The following is a 14797-nucleotide window of genomic DNA, read 5'->3' as shown; positions in this document are numbered from 1 at the left end:
AAATATTACAAATTCTTTTCCTAAAAATTCGGTGATAAAGAAGTGTCTCATACATGACAATCAAGTCTATGAAAAGGAGAAAAGCTATATTACATTGTAAAAATATAAGTGATAGGTTTATGGTTGAATGAAAACTACTTATATTTTATGTTGTTATTATACATATTTTTATGTTGTTCAATATTTAAGAAAATTACATTTACAAACAATACTAGTAGTAATGTAGCTGTAAAAATATTGACAGTGCATACAGAATTAAACTATTTGTACATCCAATCTCTTGAAATATGTTAAGATATTGCAAATATCTGTTACTACAGTTCTATAATAGAGAAACAACTTCAATTCAAAATTGCAGTACATCTAAACAGCAGCTTCATAAACTAAATATCACATGAATCAAACATATATATTATAGCAGTGGTGAATATACAACCCTTTTTGTAATTTGGAAACCCATTTCATGGGTATGAAATAATGAATCACATAAATAAAATGTAAACAAATATCCCCTAAAATATAACATGAAGTTGAATATTTAAAAAAAGATCTCATCATGTCTCATCATAGTTAAATCAATTTTTTATTGAATTGAATCAATACCTTTTGTGTATTGATTTAATAACTGAAAACAACTTTCGAAACTTCTTAGATTGACTTTTATGAAAAGAGGCAATAATTTATATTGTGACAGGTGCTCTTAACAACACATAAAGCTATTAAATGTGCTTGCATAGATAAAAGCTTAGCTATTTAAGAGACTGCACCATTAACATTTTATTTTAATTACTTTTTATTTCAGCAATAAAGTTAAAAATAACATCTCAAGGAAGATTACGTTTTGCATTATACAGTATTTTTAAGGACAGTTCCAACATTAAACTAATTCATAAAAAGAGAAGTACTGAGCAATGCTAATGGTCAACATTCCACCTGGGTGGCATAGGCGTTTACCATGTTTACACCAGATGCTTCCCCAATTGTAAAATGTGTTGAATGACAATGACATATGTCATTAATGCCTTTCACTAAGGAATAATATACCTGTCTGCTGAAGGAATTTTAAAAAATAGGTACAGAGTAGACTTTCTACAGTGTCAACAGAGTCTACAGAGTCAACTCTCAAAGAAATTGCTCAGTCCAATCTCTATTCATGCTAATAACAACACTAGAGAAATAAATATATTGAGGAGCAGCACCTCATTACAAAATTCGTGGCACAAAGAGCTTATTTTCGCAATACATAACTTATATATTACTGCCAGTGATACCTTCAACAGAAATCCTTGTATCCACAAGTCCGGGCCAAAGTTGCTGCGTGCAATTAAAAAAAAAGATAAATTCTTCTAATAAAACTATTAAGACTTCATATCACAGTTGATAATTGATAACGCTTAAACTTATATATTCCCATATCCATTCCGAACGTTAAAAGATAGCTGCAACCAAGAAAAAAATTTTTTATAATAAAACGGAAAGAGTCAGTCTTTAAAAGAGAACTTATACATGAAAGGATTTTAAATTTTACCTGTAAAAAGAAAGCACTTAGCAAGGAGTTTTAAAATGAACTTATACCTGTGGGTCTATACTTGTAGGAACTGGTTGTGGTTCGTCAATACACAGATCCGAATCTGAATCGGTCCTTCGAAGTCCATTATTGTCCTAAAAATCATATATAAGCTATATAAGACATAATAAGAGCTTCAAAAAAAGTGCGTCCCAATTCTTAGAAGGCCGGCAACGCACACTGCGAGTCCGGACAGTGTCGTTAGGCGAAAGAAACAAGAATAACGTTCACGTAAATATTTTACGTTCTGTTTTTAAAATTGTTTACTCAATAAATAAAACTTAAACTTCTATGTGATAAATAATAAAACTATCTTACTCCTTGTGTGTACTGGCGTGTGGTAGTCAAAAGCCTCGCTAGAGGTCTAAAGAATGCGGGCAATGTCTCCGTAAGTGGTGGTCTTGCGTGCGTAAGCAGCGGCTTAAGCAGACGAGAGTCCAGCGCACCCCATAACTTAGCTAGCCGGGATTTCTCAGTTCCGCTATCGCCGCTATCACGATGGCTTTCCTATAAAAATATTAATAAACGTAAATTAAAGTCCTATAAACTAATGTTTAACCCGGGAAAGCTTTTCATAAAATCTGACCTATTTATTCCTTGATTTTATAAAATAGCAAACTTACTTCGCAGGGAGTACTGTGATAGTTGTAGTTTGAACGAGACTGGAAGGGTTAAAACAAACTTTTTTTGAGTTTTGAAACAAAAACTGAAAGCAAATAAAGGGAGATATTTACAGTAAATAAAAGATACATACGTCCTCATAGTTAAGGTGGCAAGGCATTATGACTCCGCTCTCGTCTTTTCCCCATTTAACTACCATGCGGCCAGTCTAGACATTAACCAAAAAAAATTGAAAATAGTTAACATGCAATATTGCAGGAAAGATTTGTTCGTGTTAGGTTGGTTCCCATTTGCAATATTTCATGCGTCATGCGTATGAATGAAAAACGCTAACCAAAGCGAAAATGTAAATTTGAAGTTTTGCTTAGCGTTGGCTAACGTCGAGAATTATGAAAGAAGTTCCGTGTAGTTATCATGCAAAGAGATTGAATTGTTAAAACAAGGTGATTAATATATGGTTTATAAGGTGATCATGCTGAGCTTGTTAGCGTTTTAAAACTCCCGCATGCTATAAAGGATCTTACGGGTGCTTGCTCACTCGATGTTGTTACGTCCACGTTTCTTAGCCCCAAACTAATATCACCTGGCTGATGAAAAATGTTTAAATTATAACGATTATTAAACTATAATTTCCACGGATTTACCGAGATAGTGAAGATACAAATGAAATTACCTATACGAAATTGTTAGTTCCGAAATGCTACACGGAAGTTTCTTTAGCTATGAATGATACACGGTACGCCAGTGTTAGTGAATATGGGTATTGTATAAGCACCTAAACACAATGTTAGCTGCGCAATAACTTGTATGTACGTACCGAGCTGCCCACGTCCGTGGCCTGGTACAGCTGCCACAATAATTTAATGTTAATCACATGCGTGACTCGTGTACGGTACATAGTGCACCCTCACAAGGTTTTTTGTAGTTTTTAATTTTTATTTTTTGTATGTTTTCTTGATTTTATTTCGAAGCCTTATCAGTATGAGCTTTTATATATAAAGTTTAATCGCGCGAATAAATCTAGTCCAGCCATAAGGTCTGTTACAAGTTAAAATGCATTTTTTTAATGAAATAATGTTAACTATTATTAAAATACATTTATTCAAGTGTCAGCAAAAAAAATATATTCAAAATGGCCACCTTCGGCTTTTATATAGGCCTTTAATCTGTTTGGCCACAAATCTATGCATTTACGCAGTGTTTACAATGGAAATTTCGCCACTACTTGCTCCAAAGTTTAAGAGACTCAATGTCACCGTGTCTTTTAGCAGGCCATGTCCTCTAAAACTGACCATAATTTGAAGTCTAAAGGTCTGAGGTCTGGGCTAGATGAGGGGCAGTCTTCAGCTCTTATGGAATCTTGGAATGATGGTCTCAAGCAAGGTTTGGGTAGTTCGTGCCTTATGGCCAGGTGCAGAATCCTGATGGAAAGTTTACGGTATATTTTTAAGTGTATTAAGAGGTTTCACAACATGATCCAAGACTGTATCTTGATACACTTTGGTTGTACGCACAACGGACCTATTCAGAGTCATTAAAGCAAACCAATACATTTTGGCTGAAGTTTTCACTCCTTATAACAAAAATTTAGTTTTGTGACTCCTTGACACGCCCCACCAAACCATAACTGACGCAGGATGATAACCACGTTGTACCTTTCCGACCATTTGAGCGGCTTCTTTAGAACTGTGAGCGTACACTTTATCATTTGGCTAATGGTAGTGTTCTTGTGATTTTCGCCTGCGTATCACGACAGAAGTCTTTTTGATCGAATCACTCTCTTTAAATGTATTGATTGATTGATTTAGGGCATGTCCTGTATATCGACGATAAGCACCGACTTTCAGGTCTTGTTTTATAATACGCAACAGAGACCTAGCGGGAATCTTCATTTCTCGCGATAAGAATTTTTGCTTCCTAATGAGGTTTCGACGAATTCTGGCTTTAACAGCATTATCAGTCTTTGTAGTTCAAACAGCATGCGGCCACTCCGATCTTTTCTGGTCTTCGACAGACGAAGTGTTGTTGTTTCTATTGATAGAACGATATACGAATATACGGCTGATATGGCTGACGACTTTGGGCAATCCTATTTTCTTTAACACCCTATTCCATATTGTAATTTGATAATGAACATGAAAAAATATGTGAAATGGCGAAAAATCTAAAGAAGTTTAAAAAATATACGTATTCCAAATAATTAGAAAGTTGGAAAAAAGATAAGTTTTTATGGAACAGTATTATGGCCAGACTAGTTATATATATTTAAAATTTAATTTTGAACTAAATTCTACCATAAATATAACATAATATATGATTTCTATAATTAAGATTTTTTAATGTTAAAACTACGTGAAGGTGCATTACATAATGAGTCCAGCGATTTATGAAGAAAACGCTACACACGATTTTTTTTACATAATGTCTTTCACATGGAATCTGAACGGAAAACCAACGAAAAGGAGAAGAACACACCGAGAAGAGAAATACTGTGAAGTATAGTATATATACTTATGCATACATACCTTTAGCTTTGATTTTTTTATAATTAAGAAAATCAAATGAATGTGAATTAAAAAACAAAGTAACTTAATAATTGAGTGTGTTAATTACTTTTTTCGCTGGTTAGCAAGTCTTGTTTGATGATATTTAAAATTATTTAGCATTACCTAAACCAAAACTACGCTACATTAGCAATTGCATTCTGTTAGCACTATTTTACATTAACAGAAGCATTTGTAATTGCTCAGAACCAAAGTCCCAAAGGGAAAAAGAAATTGCTGATAAAAATTTAGTCTTGTTTCTATTTAAGATAGCATTGTGCATAGAAATAATATTTTAATTTACTTACATTTCTCACATCCCTGTACGGAAGCGTGTCGCTTTCTTCGTTCTGTCCTTGGCTACAATTATATAAAAATTAATGGCAAAACGGAGTTATAATAAACACATATTTAATAATTAAAATATATTAGTACTATTGCCATCATATTTCCTACTAATCTTTAACTTTGATCTTAAGCACTTAGTTGCGAGGTTTCATACATTAATTTTAAAGTTTCATCAAAAGGAAATTAAAAGACATTGTTAGTATATATTTGGATCCCATTTCTTCATCTAAAAAAATTCATGATTTAATTGATTGTTAGTTCTGTCCGATTCCCAAGCTAAATTTTAATTGAAATTTTTAACCTAAGTTCGTACCCGGTGGGTATACGCAAGTACGCTAAGGCATGCGTCGCTGCGCCTCCTTGCAGTACCACCGTGGCTATCACAATCAATGATGTCGTCGTCAACATCGCCTGACGCGCCTCTGATACTGTGTTACGGATTGCTAGCGCGAAAGACATTGCGCCTCGCAATCCTAAAGACATATGTAATAAACATTAATATTATTAAGAAAAACACTTTTTGAACGGATTAAAGCTATGTATTATTATTAAAACTTATAATTTTACCGAGAATTTTTTTTTAGAAATATGTAAATAATTATAAGTTTTAATAATAATACATAGCTTTAATTCGTTCAAAAAGTGTTTTTCTTAATGTGTGAAAGCTATTTTAACAAAACACAATATTAATATTATTATTTTTTTCTATATTTTTGTACTAAAGAAAACTGTGTATATACTTTATTGACAAACAGTTGCTTAGTCGCAATCGCAATGATTGTGGTATGTATTCTTAAAAATCTACATTGTAACGCACTGTATTTCTAAGATCGCTCACATGATGTTGATAAGCGATTTTACGATCAATGATTCAAAAAGTATACGTACCAAACAAAAAAGCTTTAAAATTATATATATAGGCTAAAAGAACTCGCATTGTACACAATATTGATACTGAATAATGCAAAAATGGCAATGGAAATAGAAAAGAGACTATAATTGTGTAAAGTCGACAAATTTTGATAATTAGTTCCTATAAAACAAGGAATATCTATTAACAGAATATGAATCTTACCAGAAAAGAAGAGCATGTGTTGGAAATTCATGGGTATTGGTGGTTTTCGTCCGAGATTCATTAGAAATGAGAGCGGATAGATATTTACTGCTCGGCCAAGAGTTGAAGTCAACTGATATTTTCGTTAAGGATATATTAATAAGAATTTTAGCACATTACGCATATGAAGGTCGCAAGCTGATATTGATCATGTTTTTGTCAATTACCTTATTTCGTTTTTAGTAAATTTATCGTGGAAATGGGTCAGTTTACGAAAAATAATCAATCAAATAGATGCATGCATGTAGGACCTACGGCGTTGTAGGATTTTGGTTATATTGATTTGTGATAATAGGGCAGTGTTGGCCTAGTGGCTTCAGCGTGCGACTCTCATCCCTGAGGACGTGGGTTCAATTCCCGGCTGTGCACATTGGTGCACCAAAATCCATTGGCATTTTCTTTCTATGTGCGCATTTAACATTAGCTAGAATGGTGAAGGAAAACATCCTGAGAAAACCGGCTTGGACTTAGACCCAAAAAGTCGACTGCGTGCGTCAGGCGCAGAAGGCTGATCACCTACTTGCCTATTGGTTTAACAAATGATCATGAAACAGATACATAAATCTGAGGCCAAGACCTAAAAAGGTTGTAGCGCCATTATTAATTTATGATACTAAACCCTTGTTCCCTGATATTTTCGTTTTATTACTGAATCCTTTGTTTTAATGAAGAAAAAAGTAATTACTTATTTAGAAAAGGATACAAATCCGGCAATAATAAACCAGGGATCAAAATGGTGTTTCGGGAAAGTGAACATCGAAACACCAATGTATGTAAATATAAAGTTTTCAGCCAAAAAGTTGAGCAATTCAAACAATTGTTTTGTCCGATTTCTCGAGTCCGTAGACAGGTTGTTGTATGTGTAATGGGCCTGACATATACCACAGAATAGTACCGCTACAACACCTGAAAATATATTTATAATTATTTTAAAAGCCATTACTCTGCAACTTTCGTTAACGATACCGACAGTAAACACTCAATAATGAGTTATTGTACCGCGCATCAACGTCGTGATCGATATAGCTACGGGTACTGTTTTTTGTTTAATATTCAATGCACCACATTAACCTAGCTATACTAAATATTACTGAGTTAGAGAGTTTAGTACAAAACATTAATTTCGATTCTCATTGCTTGCGGCATGATTTATTACTCGTACTGATTATAAGGAATGCTGGGAGAAACATTTTTATGTATCTTTTCATATTTTTTTTCTTTATTTATAAAAGTTAATCAGTAAGTACTGTTAAATTATATTTACGCTGTGATAAAAAAAAGATGACTACAGTAGATAAAACAGTGTGATAAGACTGCTTTAATTGAAATAAATAGGGGGTTTGTCGTCGGGAAAATAATATTGAACAAAATCAAGAAATGTCTTTTTTTTTACTTTTTAGAAAAATCAGATAAATAATTAGGTTGTAAATGAGCCGAGCGTTATCGTTTTCAACCCTAGTAAAGGATATTAAGATCAAAGTATGGGTGAGTGCAAGCGCGAGAATGTCAATAAAATCATAACAAATTAAAAAAAATATATATTTGACACAAAGAGCGGTCAATTCCCTCAAAGGTCATTACACGGGGGGGGGGGGGGGGCGACGTTCCAGGTGTCCATGGACGTTAAGTACTTTGAATTTGGGCTACCGTCATAAAAAATAACACTTTCGCATCTCATACCTGTTAATTCGCACACTTCGGCGATGAGGAAAGCCGCGTATGACATGAGGACAAACAATGCCGATTCCAGGAGAGGCCAGTCACGTACGTGCGTAAACTTTGTCATGTACAATGTATTAAGGAAATTTATTAATAAACCCTAGCAATAAGTTTATCTCAATATGACGAGTTCAGTAGATTAACTTACTATGTATTTTAGGTTAATAACCATGATGTTGTAAAAAAAATGACATTGAGCCATAGAACTCATTTTTTCATTTATTTTATGGATTCAGCCTTTTGTCCCTAATAAGCCGAAACAATAATTGTCTTCTACGCGAATTAGGTAAAGGATCTTCAGTTTCATAGCCACTTTAATTATGCCATGGTGCTACTAAAAGGATTCCCTTTAGACAATCACTATGAATATATTTTTGGAAACATGTGTATTCCATCGGATAAACTATAAATCATATATCGTTATTTATATAAAATAACATTAGTAATAGTATTATTAAGCAATAAAATCAAAGATTGTCGCAAAATTCAGCGTGTGTCATGGCATAGACTTCATCTCGCGTTATTATTTGAGTACTGTCATACACTGTCAATTATTACATATATATTAAAAAGGATATCAATGCTGTGAAACAACCCATGAGAGCTCCAACGATAAGAGAAAGGCTGAATATTCCGATAAAATCGCCTATGGCTTGTAAAAACGCTGTTATTTCAAACTCGCCATCCGTTGAATATCTCTTCTCATAGTTTTGAATAGCTCTGAAATATTTTTTTAATTGCATAAATTGTCAAGATATACCAAAGAGATTTGTAGCTTTATACTACAGCTATGAAATAGACATTTCAACGCGCCTTATAAATATTTGACCACCATAGACAATTTTTTATTTCTAAAAAGACATCAACTGTTTCACAGCTAGGAAAAGTTTGTATTGGGTTATAAAATTTTCGTTTTTTATTTATGTTTCATTTTCATTTTAACTTTTCCGAACTTCTACAAATATTTCAAGATCACAATCAGCCAGTTTTGATCATTACTTTTTTTTACACAGCAACATATTAATCAAATCTACGTCTAAATTTAAGATGTGAATACAGCTATTTTTATCTTATTTTTCTAACAACATTAATTCAAACATAAATATCGCTAAGCTGTTGTCCGTTAATATTAATAAAATAATGACTACAATAGTAAAGTCTAGCATAAACCATCTTCGAATTTATATAGGTAATTTGATGTAAAACCAGTTTGATATGTGTAAAGATAACTAGTGTTTAATCTTAAATAATCAAGATAACAATAATTATTTAAAAAAATCATTGAATTATCTAAGCAATTAGTGTGAGTATACACGACAAGTGCTGATTTTATTAGTTAAATTAAAGTATTTAAAAAAGCCGTCAAGCTCGAAACGAAACAATTGGTTATTTTTCTAAATACTATAATTTAAATAAGTCTTAAAGCACATTTTAAATAGGGCAACTTTCTTTTAAATTAAAATCTGTTAATCAATGATTAACTCCATTCAATACTGATTTTAACCAAGTACAACCTGTTTATACAATATCAGTTATAAACAATATATTTGGGTTTTAAATTTAAATAATCTCCATTTTATTTATACTCACCCGCTAAGTACTAAAGCTACTGCATCATTTAGGACACTTTCGCCAAAAATCATTGCATACAAATTAACATCAACCTGAAAGTAAATTTAATCATAAAGGGCATTTTTTAAATGATTATGCATCATTGAGTAATCGTCATCAATAAAATACCTTGACACAATTATTGATCTTTGCTTTAAATTAAATAGCTGATTAACGCATTACAAAGCAATTTATTCTATGGGGTCATTAACCTGATTTCTAGGTATTAAATTATAATATCAGGTGATCTGTAAAGTGATTTGTCTACCTAATAATATTCGATATAGTAAAGAATGTTTCTGGTTTTAACATAAATTTTTACTATAACTTTAAATTGTTTTTAAGTTTCGTAAACCATACTTAGCCTGTCTGTGACAAGGCTAAATGTACTTTGATATACATAGGACAATGATTATGCAAAAAATGTCGTGGGAATTGGGTGTTTTGTCTAATGCGCAATTAGATATAATGTGATCTTAGGTGATCAGCCTTCTGTTCCTCACTCAAGCTCGTTTGTTTGAGGTCTAAAGCATACCTAATCTCAATTCTTTCATGGGTTCAAGATGAACCTCACAGACTAGAATCACGTGCTTAATCCACTTGGTCAACACTGCTCATATTGTAAGTAAGTCCCAAAAACACAATTGCTACACATTTCCAAGTCTGTTTTACTAATCTCTCATTTAAAATATTTTTTTGAACCGGAGGTGATAACATTTTTGGTAGATAGCTAGAATATTACTTATAAATCCTTTACCTTTAACTGTGAGAAAATAGCAAGAACTGTTAAGGGATCTGTTGGAGAGATAAGTGCACCAAAGTAGAGTGTGTCTAAAAATGTGAAGCTTGATGCCAATGATGCTGGCATCAGTTGAACAAAACCATACATAAGTGATCCAATAACCAATGCAGATAATGCCGTCCCAACCATTGCAAAGGTCAATATAGCACCTAAATTGCGAAAGAAGTATTTCTGAAAGAAAATAATATCTTTTATTGAATAAACAAATGATGTTATGTCTTCAGTGTAATACTCTTCTAACATATTTAACCCACTAAAGGTTCTTTCTTTAAATAAATAAATTAATTTTAAAACAATAAGCTGAACCTAAAGATGGTTCATTATTATTGTATCTTACCATCTTCTTTACTCATTTTGTTTAAAATTCACAAACAAAACTTAAATTTGGTATTGCAAAAGCTTGTGTAGGTAAACAATCTAAGCTCATATTACTATACTAAATCAAATTTCAATTATAACTTTTAATGTAGAATTGTTAGGTACTTACTCTTTTTAAACAGTACCCTGCATGGAAAATAATAGGTGGAAGAATAATATTAAAAAATATTTCAGGATCAAATGTAGCTTTTAGATCTATTTCATTCTGTTCTACATTAACAATTTCTCCTCTAAAGCTGTATGCATATGTTTTGTTTGGTACAGGACCATCTGTAAAGACATGTTTATTGTTTAAAAAATTCCCAGGTATTTTGTATAAAGGAGAAATTAATAATTTTTGTAGTATGTTGTAAATGTAGAATAAGGTGATATCAAACTATAATATAATTAGTATTGTAAGAGCAACTACAATAGGTACTCACCACCCGTTACTTGAATTTTATCTGGAAAGTGGAACCTAACCATATCTGGGGGCACAGACAGGTTGTATTTGGAATCTGGATCTGGATGAGCATCAATATAGGTAATTTCATTTGTACTGCTTCCATATCTAATAATGGCACCAACTATAAGACCTACAATATAATAAAATTGTATTAAGTTTAAAATGATTCCTCATGTATTATAGTTATTTACCACTTTAAAAAGACAAATATTTATAGTTGAATTTACTTTTAGTAAACATTACACAGTTTTAGTAACATCTACCACCAAGGACAAGATTTGGTTTTTTAGATAAGAACAATTAACTTCTGTAATCAATTAAGCCTACCATATATTACAGCCAAGCCCGTTTCGTGGAGCCAGCTCACACGACGATGCTTGAATACCCAAATTGTAAGCACGGTCAGGGTAAGAAGACATGTATAAATTAAAAGATTTAAACTATCTATACGATGGAGCAAAGTAGCCTTAGCATCAAGTGCTATATCGGTTCCAGAAGCATCACATGATACAATTATATACAAAAAGATATTACAGTAGACAAATAATAGATTCATCTTGCACAACGGCCGAAAATATCACATCACCGGAAAAATCGATTTGAAATTATCTTTAGCTCACATAACAAAGAAATGTTTATTTATAAACACTATAGAATATAGAATAAATTTCTTTGAAATATTTAATACTGCTATTCAAATTAATAAACTGCTTGTTAAATAAAGCAGTCCGTGAAGAAAACAATATTTTACGAATATTATTATAAACACTAACGTCGTACGGATTTTCGTCGTCTTCGTCAAAAGTTTTGACACCTGTAACGATTGAAAATAAATATTGGTCATTAGCATAGACTTCAGTGTCTTCTATCAAAGTTTCTTTTCAAATTTGACAGCGGACATCTGACATATATTTTAATGACGATTTACGCGGGAAATATTAAAATGGGTTATTTTGTAACTGGGCTACTAAGTAGCCATTAAATTAATTATATGTATATTATTTTAAATTTTCAATTGCTATGAATAATTTAATTTATATGTTTAAGTTATACATTGATTTAAATCTTATTTGATAATGCGAGTTCCAAAAGTACTGCCGAGTAGCCAAAACCTTTTGCATAACAAAATTATGTGACTGCAGTCTTTTTTTTTAAATAAAAATAGTTTGTGTACGGACTAACAATTTGTAATAATTCATTACGTAAATAGTCATTACGTAGATAAAGGGCACTACAAAAATTCATGTAGTATTTAAAGTGAATGGCGGAAGGTGGAACGAAGGTTGTTAAATAATAATCATAGCCATTAATACACTTTACCAATAGCGTTAATTAGTACCCTTTATAAATTGAGGCAATTAAGAAATTATAAAAGATACTAATTTGACATTTTTTATTGGGCCGACATTTATCTTTTGCAGTAATATATAATAATGTAGGTATTAGGTTTTATAGCAAATTATACCTACTAACATCCGGAACTCACGACACTGTTATAAATGAATATCAAATCGACACCCAACATGTCAAGTTATCAAGGTCTTTATGTGATATATCCGATGTTTTTAAGAGGCAGTACCAAATGCGTTTTATTAGTTCCCTATATACTAAATATCCTATGTAGTAGATACACATAGTCCGTCGGTTGGTGAAATAAAATTAATACAACAAGTATGCACTGGAGAACAATAATATCGCATCGGATAACTTTTATCTAATAGCTCAATCAATATTAACTGTTAATTGACATTTACCCCAATCAGCCTATTTTACCTTGGATATAAGTTGTAATTTTTTATTACACGATATAATTTTATGTATAATTAAGTAATGTAGTTTTATTTCCTTAAGGTATTTCGTGTCAAGGAGACCATAACGTTGTAAGATAATTTAGCTGAATTGCAGTTATAAATACTAACAAATGCATTAAGATAAATGTATACTAAATACGTTAGATACCTTATTGTTTTTATTAAATATGTATGATTAAGTTATATGGCGATCACATTTCTGTATAATATAATGTATAAACAATAATGATCTTAATCAATATCTACCATATAAAATTAATTGTATTTTTTAAAGTAAAAGGTTTAGTAAGTTTAGTTAGTATTTTATAATTGGCCTTAATCTGCTGCAATAATTTCTCTATAAAAGTAATAAGTGACTAATAAGAATTTTCGAATCCCTTGGACGAGGACTTCTCTCTGTCTAAACAAATTTTTCATTTTGCTTTTATTCGTCTTTATTAACAAACCTGATTCATAATAAGACATGAAAATAAAATAAAGGTAATACATATTTTTAAATAAATTCAATAGAGGATAAAAATATTTTTATGAATCATGGAAGTTCCTCAGTAGGTATTTAGATACTATAACTTTTATCGAGTAATAATTTGCAAATTATACATTTATTAACCTGCGGGGATAGCCCAGATGAATAAATGCGTAATAAAAATAAACTTACTCGATTTAACTTTGCGTTCGTGGTTATTGTATGGAGATATTTCAATATGGGTAACTACTGACTTTAATGGTTTACAATATGAGCTTATTACTAACAAAAAATTAGGGAATGAGGGGTTGCGACGCTAACAAAAACAAACTTGGCTTGTCTCAGGGCTCATAAATCTAAATGACACTTATGTTATTGGCCATTAACGGAAACGAAAATTTTAAAATTACAATTAGTGTTAAAAAAAAACAATTTATAAGTATGGTAAAAACTAAGGGGCTCAATATTGTTCAAGTTCACGTGTTGATTGTTTACATTTGATTTAAGCTTCTAATTATTATAACCTAAAATATTTATATCGAACTTAACTAGAGTTAGGTTACATAACTCTCTATGAAAATAAATGTCAACATAATATTTTTTATTTTATATAACAGGGGGAAAACGGGCAGGCTCATCTGATCTCCCCTCCTCATTCGATTAACGCAACATTTCTAAGACAAGCTTGATTGGATAGAACGACGTACCAAACAATTTCATTTTGCTGTAAGATCAAACATGCATTCATAGACAATAAACTATTCATTTCGATACAATGCATCCGAATGCTGGAGGCTACAAGCTGCCTCCTCCAATCCTCGACATCCATGGTATTACGTCTTTCAAGATAAAATGTAAATGTAATCTTTTAGAATATCAGCTGGTAGGGTTGGCAATTTAGTTGCATTGTCTTATTTATTACGTTCTGATTGTGTTTTAAATGCGTTTATATTTATATTTTTCTCGAATAATATTATTTTTTATTTTACTTTTTTTTAATTGAAAACATTTTTGTTTTATTTAGTATGTCACTCTAAGATAGTATAGGCCCAAAGAAAATTAGTGTTACTCAGTGTTCGTATTTATTTTACTTTTATATATGTATCTATGTGTGCTTTAATCAAATAAATGTCGTTTTATTTCACTATTTTATCAAGTACTTTTTAATTAATTTAATAATAGAATAAAAAAAATACCAGCGGCATTAAGTAATTGTATGAATAATACACAGATTTAGGTTGTCACATTTTAACAATAAAAATAGATTTGTGTGTTGTATTATATATGTATTGTATATGTATTTAATAAATCTTTTTGATTGATTTCTGTATATATATTACATCAAGGTAATCCGCCTTTTCTCTTTTTCAAG

The 14797-nt window shown here is 31.4% G+C and overlaps 1 protein-coding gene across 15 annotated transcripts; it reads right to left on the bottom strand.

Annotated features, from left to right (window-relative positions):
* Positions 1–6: 6 nt before the first annotated feature.
* LOC123715996 (sodium/hydrogen exchanger 7) lies at positions 7–11941 on the bottom strand. 15 transcript variants are annotated; one of them, XM_045671432.1, is made up of 17 exons: positions 11476–11941; positions 11126–11278; positions 10813–10973; positions 10281–10496; positions 9503–9576; positions 8491–8632; positions 7874–7979; positions 6897–7099; positions 6155–6266; positions 5381–5552; positions 5040–5091; positions 3006–3035; positions 2322–2396; positions 2191–2229; positions 1886–2074; positions 1576–1662; positions 7–1314 (listed from the first exon to the last, which is right to left on the bottom strand). In XM_045671432.1, exons 1-17 carry the CDS (start codon positions 11702–11704, stop codon positions 1249–1251), a joined length of 2106 nt encoding a protein of 701 aa, XP_045527388.1. In that variant the 5' UTR covers positions 11705–11941; the 3' UTR covers positions 7–1248. The 15 variants fall into 15 exon arrangements, with proteins under 15 accessions (XP_045527388.1, XP_045527391.1, XP_045527390.1 ...); XM_045671434.1 differs by having other exon boundaries at positions 8–1439; XM_045671433.1 differs by having other exon boundaries at positions 8–1314; positions 5393–5552.
* Between the last annotated feature and the right edge of the window lie 2856 nt (positions 11942–14797).

Source organism: Pieris brassicae, chromosome 11, assembly GCF_905147105.1.
Source record: "Pieris brassicae chromosome 11, ilPieBrab1.1, whole genome shotgun sequence".
NCBI classification, from domain to species: Eukaryota; Metazoa; Arthropoda; class Insecta; order Lepidoptera; family Pieridae; genus Pieris; species Pieris brassicae.
The sequence above is the reverse complement of the archived record's forward strand: the minus strand, read 5'-3'. Positions and strand labels throughout refer to the sequence as shown.